This window comes from Oreochromis aureus, linkage group 3 (assembly GCF_013358895.1).
Source record: "Oreochromis aureus strain Israel breed Guangdong linkage group 3, ZZ_aureus, whole genome shotgun sequence".
Lineage (NCBI taxonomy): Eukaryota > Metazoa > Chordata > Actinopteri > Cichliformes > Cichlidae > Oreochromis > Oreochromis aureus.
Genome location: NC_052944.1, coordinates 121,821,093 through 121,845,659, shown reverse-complemented (window position 1 = coordinate 121,845,659; position 24,567 = coordinate 121,821,093). Strand labels below are relative to the sequence as shown.

The 24,567-nt window shown below is 41.2% G+C and overlaps 1 protein-coding gene across 2 annotated transcripts; it reads left to right on the top strand.

The window, feature by feature from the left end:
• Nucleotides 1-984: 984 nt before the first annotated feature.
• LOC120437986 lies at nt 985-24,229 on the top strand. Of its 2 annotated transcripts, none has more exons than XM_039608473.1 (4): nt 985-1,096; nt 20,078-20,755; nt 22,420-22,583; nt 22,716-24,229. In XM_039608473.1, the coding sequence occupies exons 2-4, from the start codon at nt 20,105-20,107 to the stop codon at nt 23,596-23,598; spliced, it is 1,698 nt and encodes a 565-aa protein (XP_039464407.1). In that variant the 5' UTR covers nt 985-1,096; nt 20,078-20,104; the 3' UTR covers nt 23,599-24,229. The 2 variants fall into 2 exon arrangements, with proteins under 2 accessions (XP_039464407.1, XP_039464408.1); XM_039608474.1 differs by having other exon boundaries at nt 1,063-1,092.
• The last annotated feature ends 338 nt before the right edge of the window (nt 24,230-24,567 follow it).

Below are 24,567 nucleotides of genomic sequence, written 5' to 3'. Positions count from 1 at the left end.
TAAGGTATCTTCTAAGTAAAGGATGAGTAAATCTTTACTCAAAGAAGGATATTTTTCATGAGTAAATTATCATAATGAAGTGCAACTGTTAAAAGTATGAACTGAAACTGGGTCCAGCAGTTTTTAGTTCATAGCAGACTTGGTTATAATTTAACATCCTAAAGGGCCCTTCTCTCATCTAAGGGTAACAGTTTGGGTCTTCTTCCAGACTTTGGCAGACTCCAGCACATGTGAATAATTTTAACTACATATAATTGCTTGAACTGATTATTCTGTTTTGTGGGATTTAAAACACAAAATCTCAGCTACACTCTTGCATGTAGAGATCCAAGTGATTCAACTGCCAACCCTGTAATTTGTAGACAACAGACTGTACGGCTTTGTAAATCAGGTGGTTTACAGGAATCCAAACATCCTTGATGATGGTCCAAAGTCCAAAGTCACTGACTGTAAAACAAATCTGAAAAGAGAACCAGTTAGTTCTTTGCTAAAGTGCCAGACAGGAGACGCAAAAAAAATAACCAGTTTCTTCCATTTTGTTTTATTGTAAAACCCTAGCTTACAGCCTTAAATATATACAAGCCATAAACAGCCTAATAAGATAAGACAAGAAGAGATACCTTTATTAGTCCCACGTGTGGGAAATTAATATTTTGCAGATGAACAACTCTTAGTGTAGGTAAAGTTATTTTAACTTGGATATAGATTTATGACCAACACCCAACCCTACACTATTATGTCACAGTCTCACGTTTCACTTGATAATGGAACCAATCAGCAGCTGCCATGTCAAAGTCCAAAACAGCTCACCCAATTAGAAGGGGGACCTGCAGACTCTTAAAGCACAGAACACATAAAAAATATGGCCAGGGCTGTAACAAGGGTCTTTGAGGTTTAATCATTAACGATGTCCAGTGTAAAGAACATTGTTTTCTGTTTCACTTGTAGGTGTCTTATGTAACAGCTGATTTTGAAGCAACCAATAGAAAAAGTATATTTCATTTCCTCCTTCATTCTAGTATAAATAAACTAAACCTGAATATTGGCTCTCATATAAGACTTTTGAGGATACACGTCAAGTGAATTTCCAGTGTAGGTAAGAAATTAAATATTAAAAAATATGACTCAAATTTTGTGTTCTTCAGGAAAAACCTAACTCATATTTTACAAGGCATTACTCCTATTCAGTATCTCTTTAATTTTATAAATGTCGATATAAATCTTTTGTCTTGTTTAATAAGGTCATAAATAACATGTTCACTGACAGCATTTTTATACTTTATAAATGATGGATTAATTAATTCTAAGTAAAGATTTACATCAAGCTGTTAATTATTCCTGGTATAAATTCATGAGGTCCAAGTAAATGATTATCAGTGTAATCAGATTTACATTTATCCATACAGATATTATGAAATCAGCTTGCTGTTTTTGGTAATAGAGATTTCATGAATACTTATTTCATATTTTCATTTATGGTTAATCCAGGCAGCCACTTGTTGTTAATTAAGTATTTTGTGTGACCTCATCTAAAGTTACAGCCATCTATATCCCTTGTCCGGTGTTCGGGTCTGTGAGACCCATGCCATTTAGAGGCCGCTGTCCCTTTAGACAGTATATACCATCAAAACCTGCAAAATATGATATAAAGATATTTACACTTGATTATAACTGATTTTAATTTTTTTTATAACTTTTTATTAAAAAAAACAAGAAGCACATTAATTCATAAATGTGATCGAACAAAGGTAAAAGGAAAAAATTAACCATGTTTGCTGTTCACATGGCTCATAATTGGGATGAAGTAAACATCTGTTGAGTAATTTAACATAAAATTGTTTGATAGTGTTAATTGGAAAGCGAAAACTCTAGCGGGTCCACCAGACCCATGAACACTGGCTGAGTAACAAAAATACGAACACCACACAAGGGATATTTAAAAAAAAAAATTAAAAGTGAATCTTTGCATCAGCATTACGTTGAGACTTGTTAGCTGTCTTCACAACAGAAACGGGAAATGGACAAATAACAAAGTGATGCAGAATATCCAAATAATATATATATAGTTAAATATCAACACTTCACCAAGTTCTTTTGATTCCTCATAGGCATCTGATGGAAGACAACATATTACTCAGTAGACCATTTCACACTTTATTCTCTTACACAGTACTTCTGGAAGGGAGATACGTCCTGCATGACACGTTGCCGCAGATCTCATAATGGTGACGGGCACTTAACAGTTTTATTACAGAACTTGTCCCACTCTAGTCTAAACAACGGTGTTACACAGGCATTCACGTTGCATAGCATATTCATAGGTTATTGTCTATTAGCTGCAACACATCTTTCTCAGCTCCGGTGAGGCTGCGACCTTGCCCTACTCCCTTCTAGTAGATTTCCACTAGCAGATGGTTCCCTGTTATCAACAAGCGTGGGCGAGAGTCTTTATAGAGTCTTTAGAGTCTTTAGGGCCATGTCCACTTAATACTACACGATATAACTTTATAACACTTATTAATAAAAGCCTAGCATTACTGAGGCACTTCAAATAACTTCATTCTAACAATATATATATATATACACACACATATATATAGATAGATACATATCCATTTATTAACACTTATTAATAAAAGCCTAGCATTACTGAGGCACTTCAAATAACTTCAATAACTTCAAATAGTGCTGTCAAAACCAACGCATTAATGCACAGTCAACGCGATTAAAATTTTTAACGCAGTTAACGTGTCTGGAGTGCAGAATGACAAAATCCCTAAAATGTTTCTGTCACCGCATTTCGGGTAGTTTGTCCGAGTAGAGTTACCTTCGCACATGCGCAAATGGGCAGTTGATCTGGTAGTGACTGAACCAACAATGTGAAAAATAATAAATGCACATTGGCCCCCTCGATGGGAAATTTGGATATTTAAAAACTGAGACAGATCAGTTTTTTTAATGTGAAACAACACTAAACACTGCAAACCACAACACAATAATAGAAATGAAAATATGCAAAACAAAAAGAAGATGCACCACCATATTGTCCCTCTGTATCTGGAAGTCCAAAGGATCTTAGCTCGGTCATTGTCCACCACCATGGGAGGCGTCTCCATTTGGACCCGAGCTTTAAAGATAGAAGGCCTATAACTCGATGTCCCACACTGCATGGGTGAGAGGGCTTTTTTTTCTTCTTTTTCTTTTTTACATACGTATATAAATTAGAGAGAGAGAGAGAGAGAGAGAGAGAGAGAGATACCAACATGGTAGGGACAGTGGTTACAGCTGAGTAATATTGCACAGAAGTTTATGCAATGGATAATAATGGCCAAAAAACTGTGGGTAATAAGGTAGACATGAAGACATGCCTATGAGGCAAACCAATTAGTAATAGTACTGTAATACCTTAGTAACAATATGATAATCTGCTAGCAATAAAAAGGTAATTTTAAAAGAGTTAAAATTTTAATAACCTCATAACAATAAGGTAATGTTGATGTTTTAGCACATTTTGATATTATCACTATATTAAAATACTTGAATTAATCTTAGGTTGGGTTCCTAGCATCCTGCTTTGCATGGATGATATCTTCGGATGTCTAAGAGTAAGGAATTTCTTTAATTTGTTGCTCAAGTTAGACTAGGGTAGCCTTTTATTGCCATTGTACATGGTCAACGTTCCTCTCATTTGTAATCAATTAGCTTTAGTCAGAAAAGCCAGTATATAGCCTGGTTCAGTAATAAAGTGCTCCAGAAATAAATTAAGTCTTTCAGTGGTGTTCTGAAAGAAAAGTGCATGGTCTCCTCTACTGGCTGAGGAAAAACTCAGTTTTGGGAAAGTTTATGGCAGGTCATAGAAGAGTAGATCAACTCTTTACCCTCTCGAGGATACTTAAGGGTGCATGTCAGTTTGCCCAATAATTCTGCATATGTTTTGTAGACTTGGTGTTCTTATACAACAGTTGTAAGAGCTTGGTCCGCATAGCCGACAATAAGTGAGACCCTGAAAGACACAGGAAAAAGTAGTAGGATTTAAGAGTGTAATAACGGACTGAAAAAGAAGATGGCAGCAATGCATGTACAAGGAGTCCAGCTAAACTCCAAAGAATAAGAAGAAGCAGTCTCCGGTATCATAGCTGTGTCCAAACTTAGGGGCCACATCCTTCAGGGGCCACATTTGTCAGCCGATTACGTACAACAACACGACGAAGGCTGTCCAAATTAGGAGACTCCTCCAAATGCTGCCGACAAATCCATCCTCCTTTTCCCCAGATTGGAAGGACGGGTCGGGTGTATCCTTCGTGGCCCAACCTGTCCCAGAATTCATAGCGTGACCCAGCCAATTCCAGTTTCCAGCAATGGCGGCAGCTACTTAGTTTTAATATCATTCTTATTACTCTTTCTGGGTCACAAAACTTTTAACTTTTAACATCATTTTCGACAAATCCCCCGCGGTCTTTCGCTACTCAGGTTAAATCACTTAGATAACTTAAAAATGTTATTGTTTGGCTTTTTTCAGTGTTTTATTTGTTTGTGAGTAAATCGGTTTGGCTGAGATTAAAGTTATAGTTTTCACACAGCTTAATAAACATCAAACAGAAAACTGATTAAACAGAAATTTGAGATGGTCGAGAATTTACTCCAGTGTCCTTTTATATTTTAGACAGCAAGGAGCAGACGGCCGAGTTTATTAGGCTCCACCGAGACAATCTGAAAATTGAATTAAAATTTTAATAAACTATCATCTTGTCTTTATTTTTAGTTAGCACATACCTTAAACACTTCAAGCTGTAAGTTAATGATAGTAATATAAGAGCAGATGCATGCTGGTGCAATAAGCTGTACGTTTTAAGTCCAATGGATGATTGGTCTGATTAGTCGACTAATTGCAAAATAATCTGTGACTAGTCGACTATCAAGATAATTGTTTATGGCAGCCCTAATCCAGAACACCCCACCCAACCACCACACCTTTCTTGCCTCCATTGCCACCTTGTGCCTCATTTACATTTCTGTCTGCCCCCTCATATTTGTCTGTCAAAAACCGGCCCAGTTTGCCGTGCTCGCTGCCGTGCTCGCTGCTGTGTTTCGGAGAGCTTCTTGCTTTGCCACTGCTGCATTGGGGAGAGCTCGGTCCACTGCTGTCACGGCTTCAGTGGAGATTCCCGATAGTGGAAGCAGGCAGCTGGCTCCTGAGCTTGAATTACCTCCTGAGGTTTTTTCGAGATCCTCAATCAGGTCCATGAAGCCTTTGACCTGGCGGAAATTAGGATTCCGCTCAAGGGTCGCTTCCCACAGCCATCACCCTTAGAGCCGATGTGTGGGTTATCCTTCTCACCAGGCCAAGGATACGGGCGAGATCGCTCTCCCCGGGCAAGTCCACTGGGTCCATGTCGTGGTCCCGTGGTTCTGTCATGATTCGCTGTGTGGCAGGCAGGAAATAGAACCCAAATGCAGGACTCCTACGTGGGGAGGGATGAACTCAAAACGGCAGCTTTATTGCTGGAAAAACATACTAACACGAGCTATAAACAAGGGACTCAAGTCAAAAACCAAAGACACGGGGGAGCTACACTGGGAACAAAGGGAACTAGGAGCACGGAGGAGAACACAGCGTGAGGAGATGAGGGTACGATGCAACAACAAACGGAGGTGAGCGCCGACAATAAATGCACAAAGTGAACAGGGCAAACGGAACAGCTGGGGGGGGGGGGCTGAGGGAAATTACATGTGACAAAACTGGGAGGACACCGAGACATACTGGAGTGAGGGGAGAGAGAGAACATGGAGGAACATGAGAGAGAGTACAGACATGACGGGATGAGGGAAACATGGAACATAAGGAGTGGAGACAGGGCACAAGAACTCACATAACTATATTTAGTGGTGTGTCGGTCGAAACTTTGTGTTACCCCCCACCCCAGTCAACACTTCATTTTTAAGTGGGGCGTAACAGGAGCCGTGTTTTGTTTTTTTTCTCCCTCCCCCTCTCTTTTTTCTTTTTTTCCACTTCACTCCACACGTGAGCCTTGTGCTTGCGCTGAGCAGAGAGCGGGGGTGGGGGGGGGGGTAGTTACACTCGCAGTAGCACAGGAGGGAAAGAGAGAGAAAGACAGCCAGGGACAACACAACTATTTTCAATTGTGGAAGTTAAAGTATTCAGAAAGTTTATTCCTGCAGAGAATCCTATGTATGCAATTCCAAGCAGGAAAACACTCCCAAAAAATCATCTAAGGCCTATATAACATTACATTTCATGTGGAGTGAATAAATAAAAGTATATTTACAGTGGCCCCTAGAGACAAAGCACATACAAACTCCAAAACACGTACAAAACTCCTAAACGTACAAAATCTGAAGCACGTACAAACTCCAAAACACGTGCAAACTCCAGATCACAACGAAAGTGTTCCAGGATGCTTTGGGCAGTGTTGAGCTTTTGTTACCTAGTGGCTACACAAGCCAGGAAGTACCAACGACTGGATTTGGTGTGTGGTAGTAACAGGTTGATAGGTTTGTAGCTTAAACCTATTCGCTGGAACGTTAAAGGCAATGTAATTACACAGCAAGCAAGACACGAAGTAGGCAAAGTTCTTTGTTTTACTCATGCATGAGGGAGGCCTGCCTGGAGCCAAGTGTCGTTCCACCTACTTGACCTCCGTCAGACTCTCGTCCGCTCTCCCATAACACTGCTCTTTTATTGTGGTTACATGAATATGCATAGGTTCATTAACATATGACGTATACATACACACAAAGAGTACCTTGCCTGTGATTTTGTGTAAGCGTGTATGTGTGTGTGTGTGTGCGTGGGGTCGAGATATGACCCCGTGAAGACTCCCCAAAGCTGGTGCCAGGAGTCTAGCGGTCCATCTAAACAAAAGGCTCTTAGACTCAAACAGATATACGTATGTTTGCTATACCATATATCAGCAAGAGAAGATACGACCTCTCCTAGGAGGTGTGTGATCTATGCCAGAACACTCTGAAGAGGAGTGAACGCACTCCCCTCTTCATGCTACACAGAGTTGTTACAGACCTCCTAGGATGAGACATTCTTTCAATCTACAAATGATTATATACCTCTAAGCATATATGAGTAAATATCTCTAAGCATAAATGACAATCAACAATACAAATCTAACACAGGTAAATGAACATTTTCTTTTAATTATTTGAATATATATGAGCGTTTCTGAAAACATTCGCAAACAATACACATATGCTTTCAATTGTGTAATTTAAGTGATCTAGGTAGCTCTGTTTTGGAAGTTCAGTTCACGCTAGCAATGTGTTTTGAAGTTGGTATGTGCTTTGGAGTTTGTACTTGTTTGGGAGTTTGTACGTGCTTTATTTAAATATATTTATATATAAACATATATAAATAAAACCATGGTTTTTTTACATTAGTAATTCCTTTTGTGCATAATTTTATATTGTCGTTGATAATAAATTAATTAATGCAACAAAACAACCTGAAGAGCCGGTTGGGAGCAGATTGGAAGCTGAAAGAGCCGGTTCTCTAAAAAGAGCGGAAATTCCCATCACATCATTTTATTTTTTTTTTTTTTTTTTTTTTTTTTTTTGCCTGTCCCGTTTGGCTCTTTTGCCATCAGAATTACTGTCTAAAGGCGAAGAAAGATGCCCAACGGATTTACTTTACCAAATTGACCATCCCAGCCTTGCCGTAATGGTCCATTTGATTCACCTTTTATTGTTTATTTTATTTTCATTTGCTGAATACGGGACAGACTTGACTGGGGAAAGAAAGGGAGAAAGAAAGAGGAAAGAAAACCAGTTAGGAAGAGGGACGGGGAAAAGGGCAAAAACAAAAACCAACAAAATAAGCAGACAAAAAATACATATATCGATCACCTGGATCACCTGTTGAGAAAAAAAGAAAGCAAGCAGAAGAAAATGAGAGTAATAAACAAGATCACAATGATATATGGGAATATGACAGTAAATACTAAATATTAAACATTATGGTGCAGCACGTAAGATCGACAGCGCACAGTGTGCTTTGAGGTAGGAGCCAAAAAGGGTGTAGTTTGTGTGTGTGAGCACCCGTGTGTGCACCTGTGAGCATGAACGCGCTTGTATTTTTAAAAGGTTCCTTCATGTAATGATCTGCTAGAGAGTGTGGGGGGCCACTGCCCCGTCCTCCAGGGCATGAAGCAGGTATGGAGGAGATCAAAACTCCAGACATCCAGAGGCCCCCAGAACACAAGAGACCAAGGAAGACCAACAGAGGGGCAGCCGCGCCACTATCCCAGAAAGAGCTGAGGAGAGTCCCAGATGAGGGGTCACTCAGCAGAGCAGGAGCCAGGGGGGGTTACATTGACGTGCCCGTGAGCTCCGCCAGCAGCCAGCTGTGCCTGAGTGACCGAGCCCCAGGCCGAGAGGCCGAGGGCACCCCACCTCTGAAGTGGCCCGAGCGAGCCCCAGGCTCCAGGCCCCGACAAGCAGCCGCCAAGGAGTGAGCCGGTGGGTACCTGGGCGCCCATCCCCGGACACAAAGAACCACCAACGCACCGATGTCTGAGGGCGTCCGCCACCGGCAGGGGAAGTGGTGGGGGGAGATAGGCCTCCAAACCTTGGAGGGCCTGAGATGTCCCCAGAGAGGTGGCGTCTGATACCCAACCTAACATATAGACACAGACATACAGGCACACACAGATACAAACATCCATTCCCACCCTCATGCTCTCATAAGCAATTACTCCACACTCAACCAACGTGGAGACAGACATAAAGAGACGCTGTACACACAATCACTCTCCCCAAGCGTACTCTAAGAACCGGGTCTGGGTACCCTTGCCCCTGGAGGGGGAAACTGCACCCAGACCCAGTTGGTGTTACCCTTTTCCCTGCGGTGGGGAGAAGCAGACCGCCCCAACTCCGCAGCAGCAGGGAGGCCCCACATTCCAGACCCCAGTCGGATGGCCAGCTCCTCCTCCTAGCCCCCCCGCTCTAGCAGGCTGCAGAGAACGGGGGTGTGAGAAGACTCCAAACCTCCCCTCCCTCCACCCGCTCATATGTAGTGTTGATGTATGTGTGTTCTAAGGTGCATTTAAAACCCAGGAGGGCATGGAGCTACCTGCAAGAGAGCAGCAGGTAAGCGCATAGCCCCTCCTGCTAGCTCTCTATGTCTACGTATATTGAAAATTTAGAGGTGGGCAACGACGCCAGGGGTGAGGTGTACACCCTGATGGTAATTTGGATTCCGTGTAGCGTGCCCACCCCCAAGATCCTATATGTATGTGTAATGAGAGTGTGAGTAATGTGAATGTCTAAGTTGTGGGATAAAATTGAGGCAGAGGCAGCCAGAAGGGGACAGAGGGGGGGATGCCTCCTCTGCACCCTGGTGACACACCCCTACCCCAAGGCCCTGCATGTTTGGGTGATTGTGGTGGGGCGGGAAGAGGGAGGCAGCTGAAGGTGGGGAGGGAAGGAAGGGAGGGGCAAGTGACCCCTCCCTGGGGCCAGCTCCCCCGCTGACCCCAGTAGGTACCCCCATACTCTGCAACCCGCCAGGGAAAGGGGGCCCAGGCCCATCCGGACTGGGGCCCAGTGCAGCAGCGCCGCCCGGCCCCACAGAGCCCGGGACAGTCCACCTGACCCCACCACAGAGAAAACTGCACCCACCCCATCATCCACTCATTTTCCAGACTACTGGAACTAGACCAGGTTGTGATCAGCCCTGCCCAGAGGAGGGAGAGGGACTACAACTTTTCTTGTTGATCCCATATTGTGTAACTAGTCTGTCAAATGAAATAAATTCTGTTCCTTCTAATATGTTCTAAATATTTGATTCCTTTACCACTCCAATCTGAAAAGTTTATCATATTATTGTTTTGTAATATGTCAGGGTTGTTCCAGATAGGTGTACGTTTGCATGGGATTAATGAAGACTCTGTCAACTTCAGAAACTCCCACCATGCTGTCAGAGAAGAGCTGATGTTGACGCTTTTGAAGCATTCCTGTCGTTGGATGTTTGAGCTGATAAATGGTAGATCTGAAATCTCTAGATTATTGCAAAGTGCTTGTTCTACATCTAGCCAAGGTTCATCTAAGAAGATATGTTTTAGCCATCATGAGATAAACTGAAGCCTGTTGGCTAAGAAGTAGTGCTGAAAGTTAGTTACTTCTAATCCTCCTTTATCCTTTATCCATCACATCATTTTAACCACACAAACCTCTCCACTGTTCAGCCTACATTCAAGCAGTATGTGGACTGCAAAACAAGAGACAATCAAACACTGGACCTTTTTTATGCCAATGCCACTGAGGCATACACCTCCAGCCCTCTCCCTCCTCTGGGCAGGGCTGATCACAACCTGGTCTACCTCCAGCCCCTTTACAGACCTGCCGTTCAGAGACAACCTGCAGCCACAAAAAGGGTTACAACATGGACAAGGGAGTCGGAAGAGACTCTGCAGGGATGCTTGGAGTCAACTGACTGGGATGTTCTTTGTGATTCCAATCAGGACAATATTGACAATCTGACAGGCTGTGTTACAGATTATATCAACTTCTGTGTGGACACTGTGGTCCCCAAAGAAACCATTCTGTGCTTTCCCAACAATAAACCCTGGGTCACCAAAGACATCAAAGCAACCCTGAACAAGAAAAAAAGAACTTTCAGAAATGGTGACAGAGATCAGCTGAAACTGGTGCAGAAGGAGCTGAAAGCCAAGATTGAAGAGTCCTACAGACGGAGGCTGGAAAACAAACTGCAGGAAAACAACACCAGGGAGGTGTGGAATGGAATGCGGGCTATCACTGGCCTGAGACAAAAGAGAGGTGTTGGGATGGATGGGGACGTCGAAAGTGTTAACAACCTTAATCTGCACTTCAATAGGTTTGACTGCCCTGCATCTCCTGTCTCCACACAGCTCTTCCCATCTTCTCCTTTCGCCTCCCCCCTCTCCTGCCCCCTCAGACTGTCTCACCCTGTCCCTCTCAGCAGATGACATCAAAAAAGAATTGGGCAGACTCCACTCCAGCAAAGCTGCTGGCCCTGATGGTGTCAGTCCCAGGGCCCTCAGGTGCTGTGCTTCCCAGCTGTCTGGAGTTCTACAACGGATCTTCAACATGAGCCTGGAAATGCAGAGAGTCCCATCACTCTGGAAGCAATCCTGCGTGGTTCCTGTCCCTAAAAAGATCAACCCGTCGACCCTCGGTGACTACAGGCCAGTGGCTCTGACCTCACATGTCATGAAGACGCTGGAGAGACTCATCCTGAAACATCTGCGTCTGCTGATGGAGCCTTGGCTGGACCCCCTGCAGTTTGCTTATCAGCCTCGTATTGGCGTGGAGGATGCCATCATCTAGCTGCTGGACCAGGCTTATTCTCACCTGGACATTGTTGGGAGCACTGTGAGGGTCATGTTCTTTGACCTCTCCAGTGCTTTTAACACAATGAGACCATCACTGCTGGGGAATAAGCTCACGGAAATGCAGGTCGACGCCCCACTGGTTGGTTGGATTACGGACTATTTAACAAGTCGACCACAGCATGTCCGACTGAAGAGCTGCCGCTCGATAACATCCTGAGCAGCACGGGGGCACTGCAGGGGACGGTCCTATCACCCTTCCTCTTCACCCTCTACACATCTGACTTCAGGTACAAGTCTCAGTCATGTCATCTGCAGAAACTCTCAGATGACTCTGCCATTGTGGGCTCTATCAGGGATGGAGGAGGAGGAGTACAGGAGTGTGGTGGACAGCTTTGTCGAGTGGTGTGAGCTAAACCACCTACAATTTAACATCAGAAAGACAAAGGGACTGATTATGGACTTTAGGAAGCAGGCTCCTCCTCCTAACCCTGTCACATCAGAGGGACTGATGTGGAGATCGTTGAGGACTACTGGTACCTGGGGGTACACTTGGACTGTAAACTGGACTGGACCAAGAACACCAATGCTATCTTCAAAAAAGGGCAGAGTCGGCTTTTCCTACTGAGGCGACTCAGGTCCTTCAATGTTGGTAGGAAAATGCTGACCATGTTCTATCACTCGGTGTTGGAGAGCGTAGTGTTCTTTGCAGCTGTGTGCTGGGGAAGTGGGGTGAAGACAGCTGATACCAACAGGCTGAACAAACTGATTAGAAAGGCTGGTTCTGTCCTGGGTGTCAGACTGGAGAACCTGGAGGAGGTGTCTGAGAGGAGAATGTTAAAAAAGCTTCTTTCTATCATGGACAATCCCTCCCACCCCATGCACACCCCCATAATGGACCATCGGAGCAAACGCAGCAAAAGACTCATTGCCCCGAAATGCAGAACTGACCGCCACAGTAAATCCTTTGTACCAGTGGCTATAAGACTGTTTAACTCTTCCTCACTCTGTAGGTGATTTTCCTGAGACGATTACCTACAGGGAGTGCAGAATTATTAGGCAAGTTGTATTTTTGAGGAATAATTTTATTATTGAACAACAACCATGTTCTCAATGAACCCAAAAAACTCATTAATATCAAAGCTGAATGTTTTTGGAAGTAGTTTTTAGTTTGTTTTTAGTTTTAGCTATTTTAGGGGGATATCTGTGTGTGCAGGTGACTATTACTGTGCATAATTATTAGGCAACTTAACAAAAAACAAATATATACCCATTTCGATTATTTATTTTCACCAGTGAAACCAATATAACATCTCCACATTCACAAATATACATTTCTGACATTCAAAACAAAACAAAAACAAATCAGCGACCAATATAGCCACCTTTCTTTGTAAGGACACTCAAAAGCCTGCCATCCATGGATTCTGTCAGTGTTTTGATCTGTTCACCATCAACATTGCGTGCAGCAGCAACCACAGCCTCCCAGACACTGTTCAGAGAGGTGTACTGTTTTCCTCCTTGTAAATCTCACATTTGATGATGGACCACAGGTTCTCAATGGGGTTCAGATCAGGTGAACAAGGAGGCCATGTCATTAGTTTTTCTTCTTTTATACCCTTTCTTGCCAGCCACGCTGTGGAGTACTTGGACGGCGTGTGATGGAGCATTGTCCTGCATGAAAATCATGTTTTTCTTGAAGGATGCAGACTTCTTCCTGTACCACTGCTTGAAGAAGGTGTCTTCCAGAAACTGGCAGTAGGACTGGGAGTTGAGCTTGACTCCATCCTCAACCCGAAAAGGCCCCACAAGCTCATCTTTGATGATACCAGCCCAAACCAGTACTCCACCTCCACCTTGCTGGCGTCTGAGTCGGACTGGAGCTCTCTGCCCTTTACCAATCCAGCCACGGGCCCATCCATCTGGCCCATCAAGACTCACTCTCATTTCATCAGTCCATAAAACCTTAGAAAAATCAGTCTTGAGATATTTCTTGGCCCAGTCTTGACGTTTCAGCTTGTGTCTTGTTCAGTGGTGGTCGTCTTTCAGCCTTTCTTACCTTGGCCATGTCTCTGAGTATTGCACACCTTGTGCTTTTGGGCACTCCAGTGATGTTGCAGCTCTGAAATATGGCCAAACAGGTGGCAAGTGGCATCTTGGCAGCTGCACGCTTGACTTTCTCAGTTCATGGGCAGTTATTTTGCGCCTTGGTTTTTCCACACGCTTCTTGCGACCCTGTTGACTATTTTGAATGAAACGCTTGATTGTTCGATGATCACGCTTCAGAAGCTTTGCAATTTTAAGACTGCTGCATCCCTCTGCAAGATATCTCACTATTTTTGACTTTTCTGAGCCTGTCAAGTCCTTCTTTTGACCCAATTTGCCAAAGGAAAGGAAGTTGCCTAATAATTATGCACACCTGATATAGGGTGTTGATGTCATTAGACCACACCCCTTCTCATTACAGAGATGCACATCACCTAATATGCTTAATTGGTAGTAGGCTTTCGAGCCTATACAGCTTGGAGTAAGACAACATGCATGAAGAGGATGATGTGGACAAAATACTCATTTGCCTAATAATTCTGCACTCCCTGTATGTTATTCTGTTCCCTCCCAGACCGTGCAATATTACCCAAGAGTACGTATTGAATATTTGTTTCCATCCCCCCATCATACGCTGCTACTCCGTTTATTCTATTGCACAATACTTTGTCACTTTCTAGAATCGCCTGCAGTGATAGTTAAGTTATTTATTCACCAGGATATAGTTATATTTATTACTTCGTTAGAGTTATCCGATACTATGTCTTGCACTATCCTACTGTATATTACTGTACACTACTTTTCTTATTGTATATATTGTATATCTTATATCTTATTCATCTGTTCCTCTGTCTCTCCTGCTGCTTTGAGCATGTACATGACAAAAGAATTTCCCTCGGGATAAATAAAGTTGTTCTTATTCTTATTCTTACTATATACACTCAGACACACAGAGAGAGACACAGGAGTCAGCTACACAGAGGAAAAATTACTAAACAAGGAGCACAAGAAGCTAGACCCTATAATATAATTAAAGACTAGCACTAAGAACTTAAGACATGATTCATAATACAAAATAACATAAACGCAGGAAAACTCAAAATACAGGGTCAAAAAAACCCAGGACCCTGACAGGTAGACCTTACAACAATACATACAGAAATAAATCCATCATATGACCCCCTATGAGCAAGCACTTTGGCAACAGTGGGAAGGGAAAACTCCCTTTTAACAGGATGAAACCTTAAGCAGAACCAGGCTCAGGGAGGGGCGGCCATCTGCTGTCACTGGTTGGGGTAAGAGAAGGAAGACAGGATAAAGGACATGCTGTGGAATAGAGCCAGAGATTAATAACAAGTATGATTCAGTGCAGAGAGGTCTATTAACACATAGTGAGTGAAGAATACTCCACAATTAAGCAAGCAAGCAACCAAGCAATTTATTTATATAACACTTTCAGAACACCTCCCATCTAAACACAAAGTGCTGCACACTTGACAGAATGATAGAATTCTGCCAGAAGTCATTTATGAAATTTTTATTGTATTTAGGGGAACGATAAATAACGGCAAAAACAACCGCCGTACCTCCTCCTCTCCCTGATGTCCTTGGTGTGTTAAAAGAGGAACAACCCACTGGTAAAAGTTTCAATAAACTACCGGACTCACCAGTGTTAAACCAAGACTCAGTCCAGGTTTCAGGAGGTAAATAACTCATTCAGAATAAAAGATTTATTCATCAGCGATCTAGCATTTATCAGGTCAATCCTGACAGGAGCTGGGGCAGAGGTATGAGCATCAGCAGAATAGGATGCCCGACACAGCAGCCTCAGATTGCAGAGGTTCACGTGGCATACATTGAGCCAAGGAGGACAGGGGTCACAAAGGAGCAGTGATGGGAATAACGGTGTTACAAGTAATGGCATTACTAACGGCGTTACTTTTTTCAGTAACAAGTAATCTAACTAATTACTATTCCTATCGTTACAACGGCGTTACAGTTACTAACAAGGAAACGCGGTCCGTTACTATTTTTCAACAAACAGACGGTTGAAGCTGTGTTCAGCTTACTGCATCTTATATCAGCTGCACCCAAGTAGCTGTAAGTAATCTGGACGCTACAGCTTTAAGCAGCTGCGCGCTCCCGCGGACGGCAATCACGGTCACTGTCTAGCACAACACCTGGAGCTCAGGGGCAAAACAATCGCATGAGTGCTGCTGTTTGACTGAGGAAGAATAAAGTAGTCGTGGTAAGCCAATCACATGACCACTTAAAGACAAAGCAACAAGGTGACATATACCAGTTTATACATTTTGTCGATAGGCCACGTAAAACCAGAGTCATGATAAACAATATATATGCGGCGTTTTTTCCTCAACAGTTTCGCCACGTTAGCGCTAGCAAGCACTCTCTGCTTATGAGCAAAAAAACAAAACAAACCACTGGAAGTTTTAGGAGTGACGGCGAGAGAGAGAGAGAGAGAGAGAGAGAGTGTGAGAGAGAGAGAGAGAGATAGAGAGCAGAAAGAGAGAGAGAGCAGAAAAAGAGAGAGAGAGTTTTGAGATGTGAGAGATTTGTGACGTTTAGCATGTTTGGAGTTTGCAGTTAATGTGTTGTCTTGTGTAGTTAGTGTGTAGAGTTGTGGATAGTTTTGTGTTGTGTGTCAGAACAATGAGGCGACTGCTGTCTCCAGGTAGAAACAGGAGTGACACACCTGCTGCTGTCAGACCTGCAGGTATCAGGCTGTGATGTTCTCCTTTATAGTGGACAGAAATGATTTTTTTGGAGTGGCACAAATAATTTGTGTGGCATCTTATTGAAGAACAGCTGATTGTTCTGTAAATAGTTTGAAATGGTTATTTTAAAAATCAAGATAAAAGGTAAATGGATGCAAATAACTTTGTTGTTTGCAAAACTTGTGCATAGGATTTAAAAATTGACAATTTATATTTGCATTTGAAGTTATGAAATATTATCATTAAACATGTTTGTGGTTGTTACAGTAAAAATATAACTTTTTCTACTCTGATGTTATGTTTTTTGTCTGATTTTAGATCAATTGTGTTAATACAGTATGTCAAAATGAGAACATAACTGTAAATTCAGGCACGTGAGGTTGCGCTAAAAAGAATGACACCAAACAAGGCAAAGTAAATAGTTTTTAAAGGTAAAATGTGGAGGGAAAATCAAGAGTAGTAAAAAATGGCCAATTCTACCCTGGACCCCAGAGGGTTAAACGTTTTTTTAAGTAACGCAATAGTTACTTTTCAAGTAATTAATTACTTTTAGAATACTGTAACTCAGTTACTAACTCAGTTACTTTTTGAAGACGTAACTAGTAACTATAATTGAATTACTTTTTCAAAGTAACTTGCCCAACACTGCAAAGGAGCAGTGTCATCCTGCAGGAATCCACAGGGTCCAGGAAACGTTGATGCACAAAAACTCCAGGAAATAATCTATGTATTCCTTTGATGGTAGTGGGATGATGCACCAAAGAGGGCTTGAGTTTAACCAGCCGACCACTGTGCCTGCTCCGACGCCGTCGCCGGGGAGGTAGCATGACAGCAGGGCATAGGCAAGTTGGGATTTGTGACAGCAGCGGGAACCAGGACTTCTGTCCTCCATTAGAAATTCTAACAGTATTTTGTCCAGAACTTCAGAGATTCAGAAGCGACTGGCGATCGTACACCAGTATATACCCGATTTCCTGAGTGGCACATGACAGGAGTAATATAAAAACAAACAAAGCTGACAGTGACAGACGAGCACGACACAGGCGCCATCTTGATCTCTCTCACATCCAAAAGCTGCAGGAAATCTGTTAACAACTAATTGACCTTAGTGTGTGAAGAGGACTCTACATTTACATTAACAAATTGGAGTTTATTAGATAGATATGATAAAAAATTTATTTTTTAAAAATACAACTGCAGCACAGTACCTGTAATACCTGCAGCATACTCTGTTCGCTCTAATAGGATATTATGGTCGACAGTATCGAACGCTGCACTGAGGTCTAGCAAGACAAGCACAAAGATGAGTCCACTGTCAGAGGCCATAAGAATTTGTAACCTTCCACTGTTAGAAAAAGCATCTTGAAAAAACGGTGATATTCCGGCAGCTGGGGCGCCAAAATACGACCGTATAATTACAGAAAATAACTCCCGCATAAAAATATGGTTATTTCCAGTAATGAAAATACAATTAGTTGCGCTAATTTGACATGGGATCTCGCCATTTTCAAGTGTTGCTAAACATTAAATTAGGAACATGTTAATGTCATTAAACAATGAAATCATCTATAAATAGGAAAAAAAAACATCTTAAAAAACCAGTAATATTCCGGCAGCTGGGGCACCAAAATACAACCGTAAAATAACAGAAAATAACTGTCCCATAAAAATACGGTCATTTTCAGTAATGAAAATAGAGTTTGTTGCGCTAATTTTACATGGGATTTTGCCTTTTTCAAGTGCTTTTAGACATTAAATTAGGAACATTTTAACGTGATCAAACAATGAAATTACCTATAAACAAGGTCAATGAATGTGGCAATATGAATAATAATACGTAAATGTCCAGAAATATACAGTTAACAGTTGGTTTAAATAATAATGGATTGCATGCCCTGGGACAGAGGCGAGGCTGCCATATCGCACCAGCGGCCCCTCTGGCCATCACCAGTAGGTGAAGAGTCTTGACCACGGACACAACGACCGAGAGTGTCCGAGCCAGGGCTCAAACCGGCAACCTTCTGATCACAAGGCAAACTGCCAACTCTTGAGCCACGATCGCCCTAACTAGCAATGATAATAATACTTATGTGATGTAACACAAGCTTATAGGGATCATGTTATATACTTTTCCATAGCATTACATTTGAATACAACAGTTCGATCTTTCAAATAACGGACAGATATTTGTGAAATCATGATACATTTGTGAATGTATTTTAACAATCTAAATATGCATATGTACAGACAGATACATTTAATAATCATGACAATTATGTTTCATTACATTACAGTGATTTAACGTTAATTTACATTTGAAATTTGAAGTCACAGTCTATTTACGTAACTTTAATGATATTCTAGAAGAACAGAACATTACTGTAAAATGCACAGTAAAATACTTTTATATTAGGATTTTTTCCTACACTGCAGCCATACCCGCGACCTTGTGGTTGTTAGTTCACATTCATTGGCCAACGCTTAGCGTCATGTTATTTATATTACTTGCAATTCCTACCTCTATATTTCTTTTTCAAAACATATAACGTTAGCACAGCGTGGCCATGCAATGTTTTAAATTGTGGCATGCAGAGGAATCTAAACAAAGAAGCTCACAGAGAGAGATTGAGCTTGTTATTCAACCCCAAGCTGGTAGAGAGCTCTTTATTAAAACACTTTCCGGTGCTACAATGTGCCTCAAGGTTCAACAACAGCACAACAGAAGTCACTCATGGTACAGCACTCCCTCTACAACACAACAACTGTCAGTGACTCTGCACCACGGCGTAAACACAACATTCAAGATAACAGTTAAAAGTAACTAACCATAAACAATAAAACAAGAACATCTAAACAGCAGCACATGTCCCAAGGCATGATGGGAGAGAACTAGCTGTTCCCCCAACACGCCACAATATGTTTTTTTTAGTTTTTATTCCTATTAATTATATTTTCACTTGTTACCTCTGAATTATTGAATCAGACATAGGTGACATGAAATTTTCAGCAAAATTATATTTCAAATACTCCCTTAATTATTGATTATTCTCATTAATTTTCGATAATTTTATATATTTTTCCATAGTATTACATTTGAATTTAACAGATCATTCTCTCACATAATAGACAAATATTCGTGAAATTATGATACATTTCTGGATGTATTTTTACAATCTAAATATGCTTATGTACAAAAAAAATATTTAAAAAACAAGTAAATTGTGTTTTACTATATTTACAGTGATGTTATGTTATTTTACCTTTGACATCTAAGTTCACTGTCTACTTATGTAAATTTAATGATATCCTAAAAAGACAGTACAAAACTGTAAAATATACAGTAAGATACTTTGACATTACTATTTTTTGGAACAGTGTCACTAAAGCTGTTTCTGTGCTGTGATGAGCTCTGAAACCTGACTGAAACTCTTCAGATAAGCCATTCCTCTGCAGATGATCTGTTAGCTGTTTGACAACTACTCTTTCAAGAATTTCTGATATGAAAGCAAGGTTGGAGATTGGCCTATAATAAGCTAAGACCGCTGGGTCTAGAGATGCTTGAGACTGAAAGTCTTCAAATTTCAGTTTTATACAGACTGGGGTTTTGAGATTCCATGGAAATCTGCTGCATCAATTTCACCATCTTTTCTTTATCCAATGTAAGGTCCCCATCAGGGTCTTGAACTTATCCGGGCTGCCACAGGGTGATAGGTGGGCTGCATCCTGGAAAAATCACTAGTCTGTCTCAAGACTCAACATTTATAGCCATGCTTTTTTTTAAAAACATACTAAGTTGGAGTAATGCTTTATAAATTATTAATTAAATATTTACTAATACCTTACTAATGATTAATAGTATAGAGTTCTTATTAAGTGTTACCAAATAAAGACTATATTTGTGAAATTTTTATTGCTGTGGATTTGTCTTTCTCCCATATTGTTCTGTCCCTGTTTTAGAGCTGCTGACCTCACTGTGATCCCATCATGAGTGCTAATAATTTCCTCAATGCAATCAACAAGTGGGTGGATCTACAGAAAAAATCTGTAGAAAAGCTGAACTCGCTGGCTGCTGAGCTGAGGAAACATAAGAAGAACGTGAACATCAGTAAGGTTGTTGGAAGCTCTGTATCTGTAGGTGGTGCAGTTGCCATGACAGCAGCAGGCATCCTATCAATCTTTACAGGTGGCCTGGCAATACCCGTACTAGCTATAGGAGGAGCAGTGGCATCTGGGTTAGCTCTGGCTAACAATGCAGGTTCAGAGGTTGCCAATGCTGTCATATCAAGTCGCATCATGAATGAGGCACGCATGATTGCAGAGGAGATTGAGAAAGTTGAAAATACCTTTCAAAAGCCCATTATAAGTTTAGCAAAAGAAGGACAGAAGACAACACAGGCTCATTCCAATGCAGCTGAATCTGGAAGGAAATATGTTATGGAGCAAATCCTGAGAGTGATGGCAGTGGAAGAGGGACTGATATTACATGAAAGCATCAGTTTGCTGAATATGACTATGCACCAAGAGAAACGATCTCTTCTGCAGAGTTCAGCTCTGGGACTACCACTACTTTCAAAACTTGTGACGGAGTTGGTCACTTCTGTGGGAGCAAAATTAGCTGCAAAAGCAGCTGGACGTGTAAGTATCAAAGAAAATGATAAAATGTACTCCAAAATCTATGAAGTTGGGCTTTTTAAAAAACAAAAAAATGTGGATCATATATATCCGGGGACAGAAAAAAATTCTGAGAGCTTTAGAAGATCGAATAGTCCTAAATCTTATGACATCTACAAGCGATAGCTGATAATGAGAAAGTGAAAAAAGTTTTCTTGAAAATCTTGTAAATGTATTAGAAATAAAAAACGAAAATATAACATGTACATAAGTATTCAGCACAGATATAAGGTCCCATCATTGATAGTTCATGTCAGAGCACAAACTAAATAATGAAATCCAAGATAGGATTTTATCGAGGCAAAGAAGAATACAGAAACATTTCTGTAGCACTGAAGGTCCCAGTCAGCACAGCAGCCTCCATAATCTGTAAATGGAGGAAGTTTAAAAGTGACAACACTCTTCCTAGTGCTGGGCGCCCACTACATCTGAGAGATCCGGGTAGAAGGACCTTAATCAAGGATGTGACCAAGAACACAATGTCAGCTCCAGTGTGGCTCTGTGGAGAGAAAATAACATTTTAGAAGTGCAACCTTTTCTGCAGCACTCGACCTATGAAGTCTGTATTATAAAGTGGCTAGATGAAAGGCTCTCCAGTAAAAGGTACATGACAGCTAGGGATGGGAATTGATAAGAATTAAGCAATTCCAATTCCATTATGGATATTACTTATCGATTCGCATTAGCTTCACTTTGAGAGTCACTACCATCACTAAGCAGTATTACATTCATGCAAAAAATTACATGCTGCTTTGTCAAATGTTGAAGGTATTTCCCGTCTTTGTCGTGATAGCATGCTGTCTGTGCAGGTGCTTGTGAAGAGCTGAAGTTGCGTTAACAATATAATGCAGTTGTTTCTGTCCTGGAGCAGTCCTCGCTTTACCATCGGGCTCTTATTCTTTTGTGTTCCTCTGAAACACAAACTGAAATCAGCTGATCGTAGTGAGAGCACAAGAACCGATATGCAGGATAGTCTGTTAGTCTGCCAATATACTGGGAACCAGTTCTTTACAAGAACCTGAGGGTTGTGTATAGTTATGTACAAAGCTTTTATTTGTAATAAGTTTGCTAGACGGATATATCTGTACTGATCATAGTGAACCCTTGCTTCAAATTCAGATTGATATATCTAACCGGTAGGCTTTTTACAGGCAAGTCATCCTCTCTCAGCTGTACATTTTTCAAAATGGTGTGAAGGTGTGAGATGTTTCCATACTTGCTCAGACACTAATTTTTGCAAAAGATAAAGTTTCCTAATTGTTTTATGGATTCTTGTGCAGCACTTTTATCAGTGGTCTTTCTGTTTAAATGTCTTATATGAAGTTGACTTCAACTTTAAAGTCAGACTAGTTAAAAAGGGAAGACTCAAGTCCCCCAGATTGTTGTTAAGATGAAATTATTTTAAAAACTTGTTGGTTTCAATATGAGGTTAAATTTTGTTAAAATCAAAAGAAGTTTCAACAAACAGCAGTCAAGCTTAACAACCTTTTCTAATATTTATTTAGTATATAACAACCAAGTTTGTATGCAAATGACAATTTTCCGTAAGGTTTCTATCCTCAGGATTTTCATCATAATTCATGTAATTTTTGAACAGTTTTAGGTCATGTTTATGTCTTTATGGGCAGATTGCAGGAGGAGCAGTTGGACTTGTAGTCTCAATTCCAGAGCTAATTTTCGATTGTTTAAACCTGGATGACTGTGAGACAGAAAACTGTAAGCACCTGAGAGAGACTGCACAAGGCATACAGACTGCTTATGAAAAGATGGAAAGAGAACTTCAGGAAATGAAGTGAGTGTTAAAAATTTGTAGTTTTTGAAAAAAAATGGTTAAAACTGGATTCAAACTGTACTGATGCTTTTAAAGATACATCACTAAAACTGATTATATGGCTTTATTATTTATCTGTAATTTCTCTTTCAGAAAAATGATTCAGAGGTTAGTCGTGGTTCAACGCTGCATAGAAAACAAACACAGGAACCACGAGGAAAAGAAAACATTGATAGATACATTGATTGAAAGACAAAAGTGTGAACATAAAGTCATCAAGCGGTGGCTGAAAGAAAACTCAGACTTTGAGGCCTTCTTCAAACTGTTGGACTTGTTTCACCTATTGAGAATAAAGCTTGAAAAGGAAGAAAAGAAGAACCACTCCAACACCGTTGACATCACCTTTGTGGCACATGGATCAATCACGGGCTCCATGATCCCAGCCAGCTGTCTGCTGACTCTGCCCGCCATCACTGACATCGTCCTGTACTCTCCCTGGAACTGCGTCATCACTGCTGATGCAGCGTATGGTGTTGCTACAGGACTCATGGAGCCTAAGCACAGAGTTTTTTACTGTATAAAAAAAGATGACTGCAAACAGAAACATCGACCCACCAAACTTCCAAATGAGTGGAACTCAATGAAGAAAGCTGGAGATCGAAAGATTCCCAACATCATGCTGGGACCTCTAAAACAACCCAAAGATGATGCGTGGAATAAATTTGAGTTTCTCGAGAATACGCATGGCAAACCTGGGAGAAACCGCATCGTCATCCCGTACACAGGAAAGAGTAAAGGAGCTATCCCATTCTTCGTTGTCTCCTTGGCTCTGTCTGTTGTGCTCTCTTTTTCCAGGTTTCAAGCCACGCTCCATCTCACTGCCTGTTTGAGCAAATCTAAAAATGAGAAAATGAACCTTGAGGAGGATGCCCTGGAGGAGCAGTATGCCTACACCATCGACCACACAGCAATGACTTGTTCAAGAAGCATGTCACCCAGCAAACTGCTTAGCTCTTTCAAAGCTGTATTTGATTAGACTTCCAGAATTTTCCCTGAAACGAATTTCCATTCTCTGTTATCACTCCAACTTCTTCGGCTTCCTCAGTGGCAGGAATTGGAGCTGTGTTAGTGTAACTGGTGAAATGAAATCCGCTGTATGTGTGAATGTCTGTCTTTGTTTTAGCCCTGTGAAGGGCTCGTACTCTGTGACAGCTGGATTGGCTCAGCCACAATCCTAAGATGGATAAGCAGAAGAAAAGGGATGGATCTTTGTGTTAGTTATCTTTACTAAATTAGTTTTAAATCTTTATGATTATATACATGTTTAAAATGATTCACTTATTTAAACTTCATATAAGTTTTTCCTATGCTGACTATAGTACCATGACTACAGATGTACTTCTTTTGTAGGATCTCCTTTTTCTTTTAAGTCTTGGTTTGTTTGTTTTTTGGATGATCAAAAATATGTTTTAATATAAAGTGTCTGTTGAACACAGACATGGCTCTGTTAGTCTGCAGAGGAAACAAAAAATGCACTTGCTGAACTGTTGCTGTGTTTACTGTGTGCAGCAAACAGCTTCTGTCTGTATGTTCTAATTTTATTGTTTGATTCTATTTAAGATCCATTGTTTTTTGTGTAACCTTTATTGAGAGAAATAAAACTTCCTTTTGACCTACTGAACAGATGCTGCATATTCTCAGCTCTTCAAATGAAAATGAAACCGATCAGTATCTCTGCTGATCGATGAGACGCAGGAGGGTGTGACTGTAATCACTGCTGAGTTTTCTGTTAGACTCATTTGATGTTTGGATGTGTCCATGTGGTGTGTGAGAGTGCTGGAGGATTAAACTGAAAAGCAGAAATATAAACCATTCAGATTTCATATAAGGTCAGTAAGAACATAGGATCAGGTTTCCTGTATAGATTAGTGCATTCAAGCTTAAAAAGAACACACAAAAAATCCTGTCAGGCCACAGTATGCAAACAGATTCTACAGATTCTTCA

Bases quoted from the DNA above. Each gene is read 5' to 3' on its own strand.
- LOC120437986 (XM_039608473.1), top strand. From the start codon at position 20,105: ATGAGTGCTAATAATTTCCTCAATGCAATCAACAAGTGGGTGGATCTA. The intron at 20,756-22,419 runs GTAAGTATCAAA...CTTTATGGGCAG, and splicing joins CTGCAAAAGCAGCTGGACGT to ATTGCAGGAGGAGCAGTTGG. The intron at 22,584-22,715 runs GTGAGTGTTAAA...TTTCTCTTTCAG, and splicing joins AGAGAACTTCAGGAAATGAA to AAAAATGATTCAGAGGTTAG.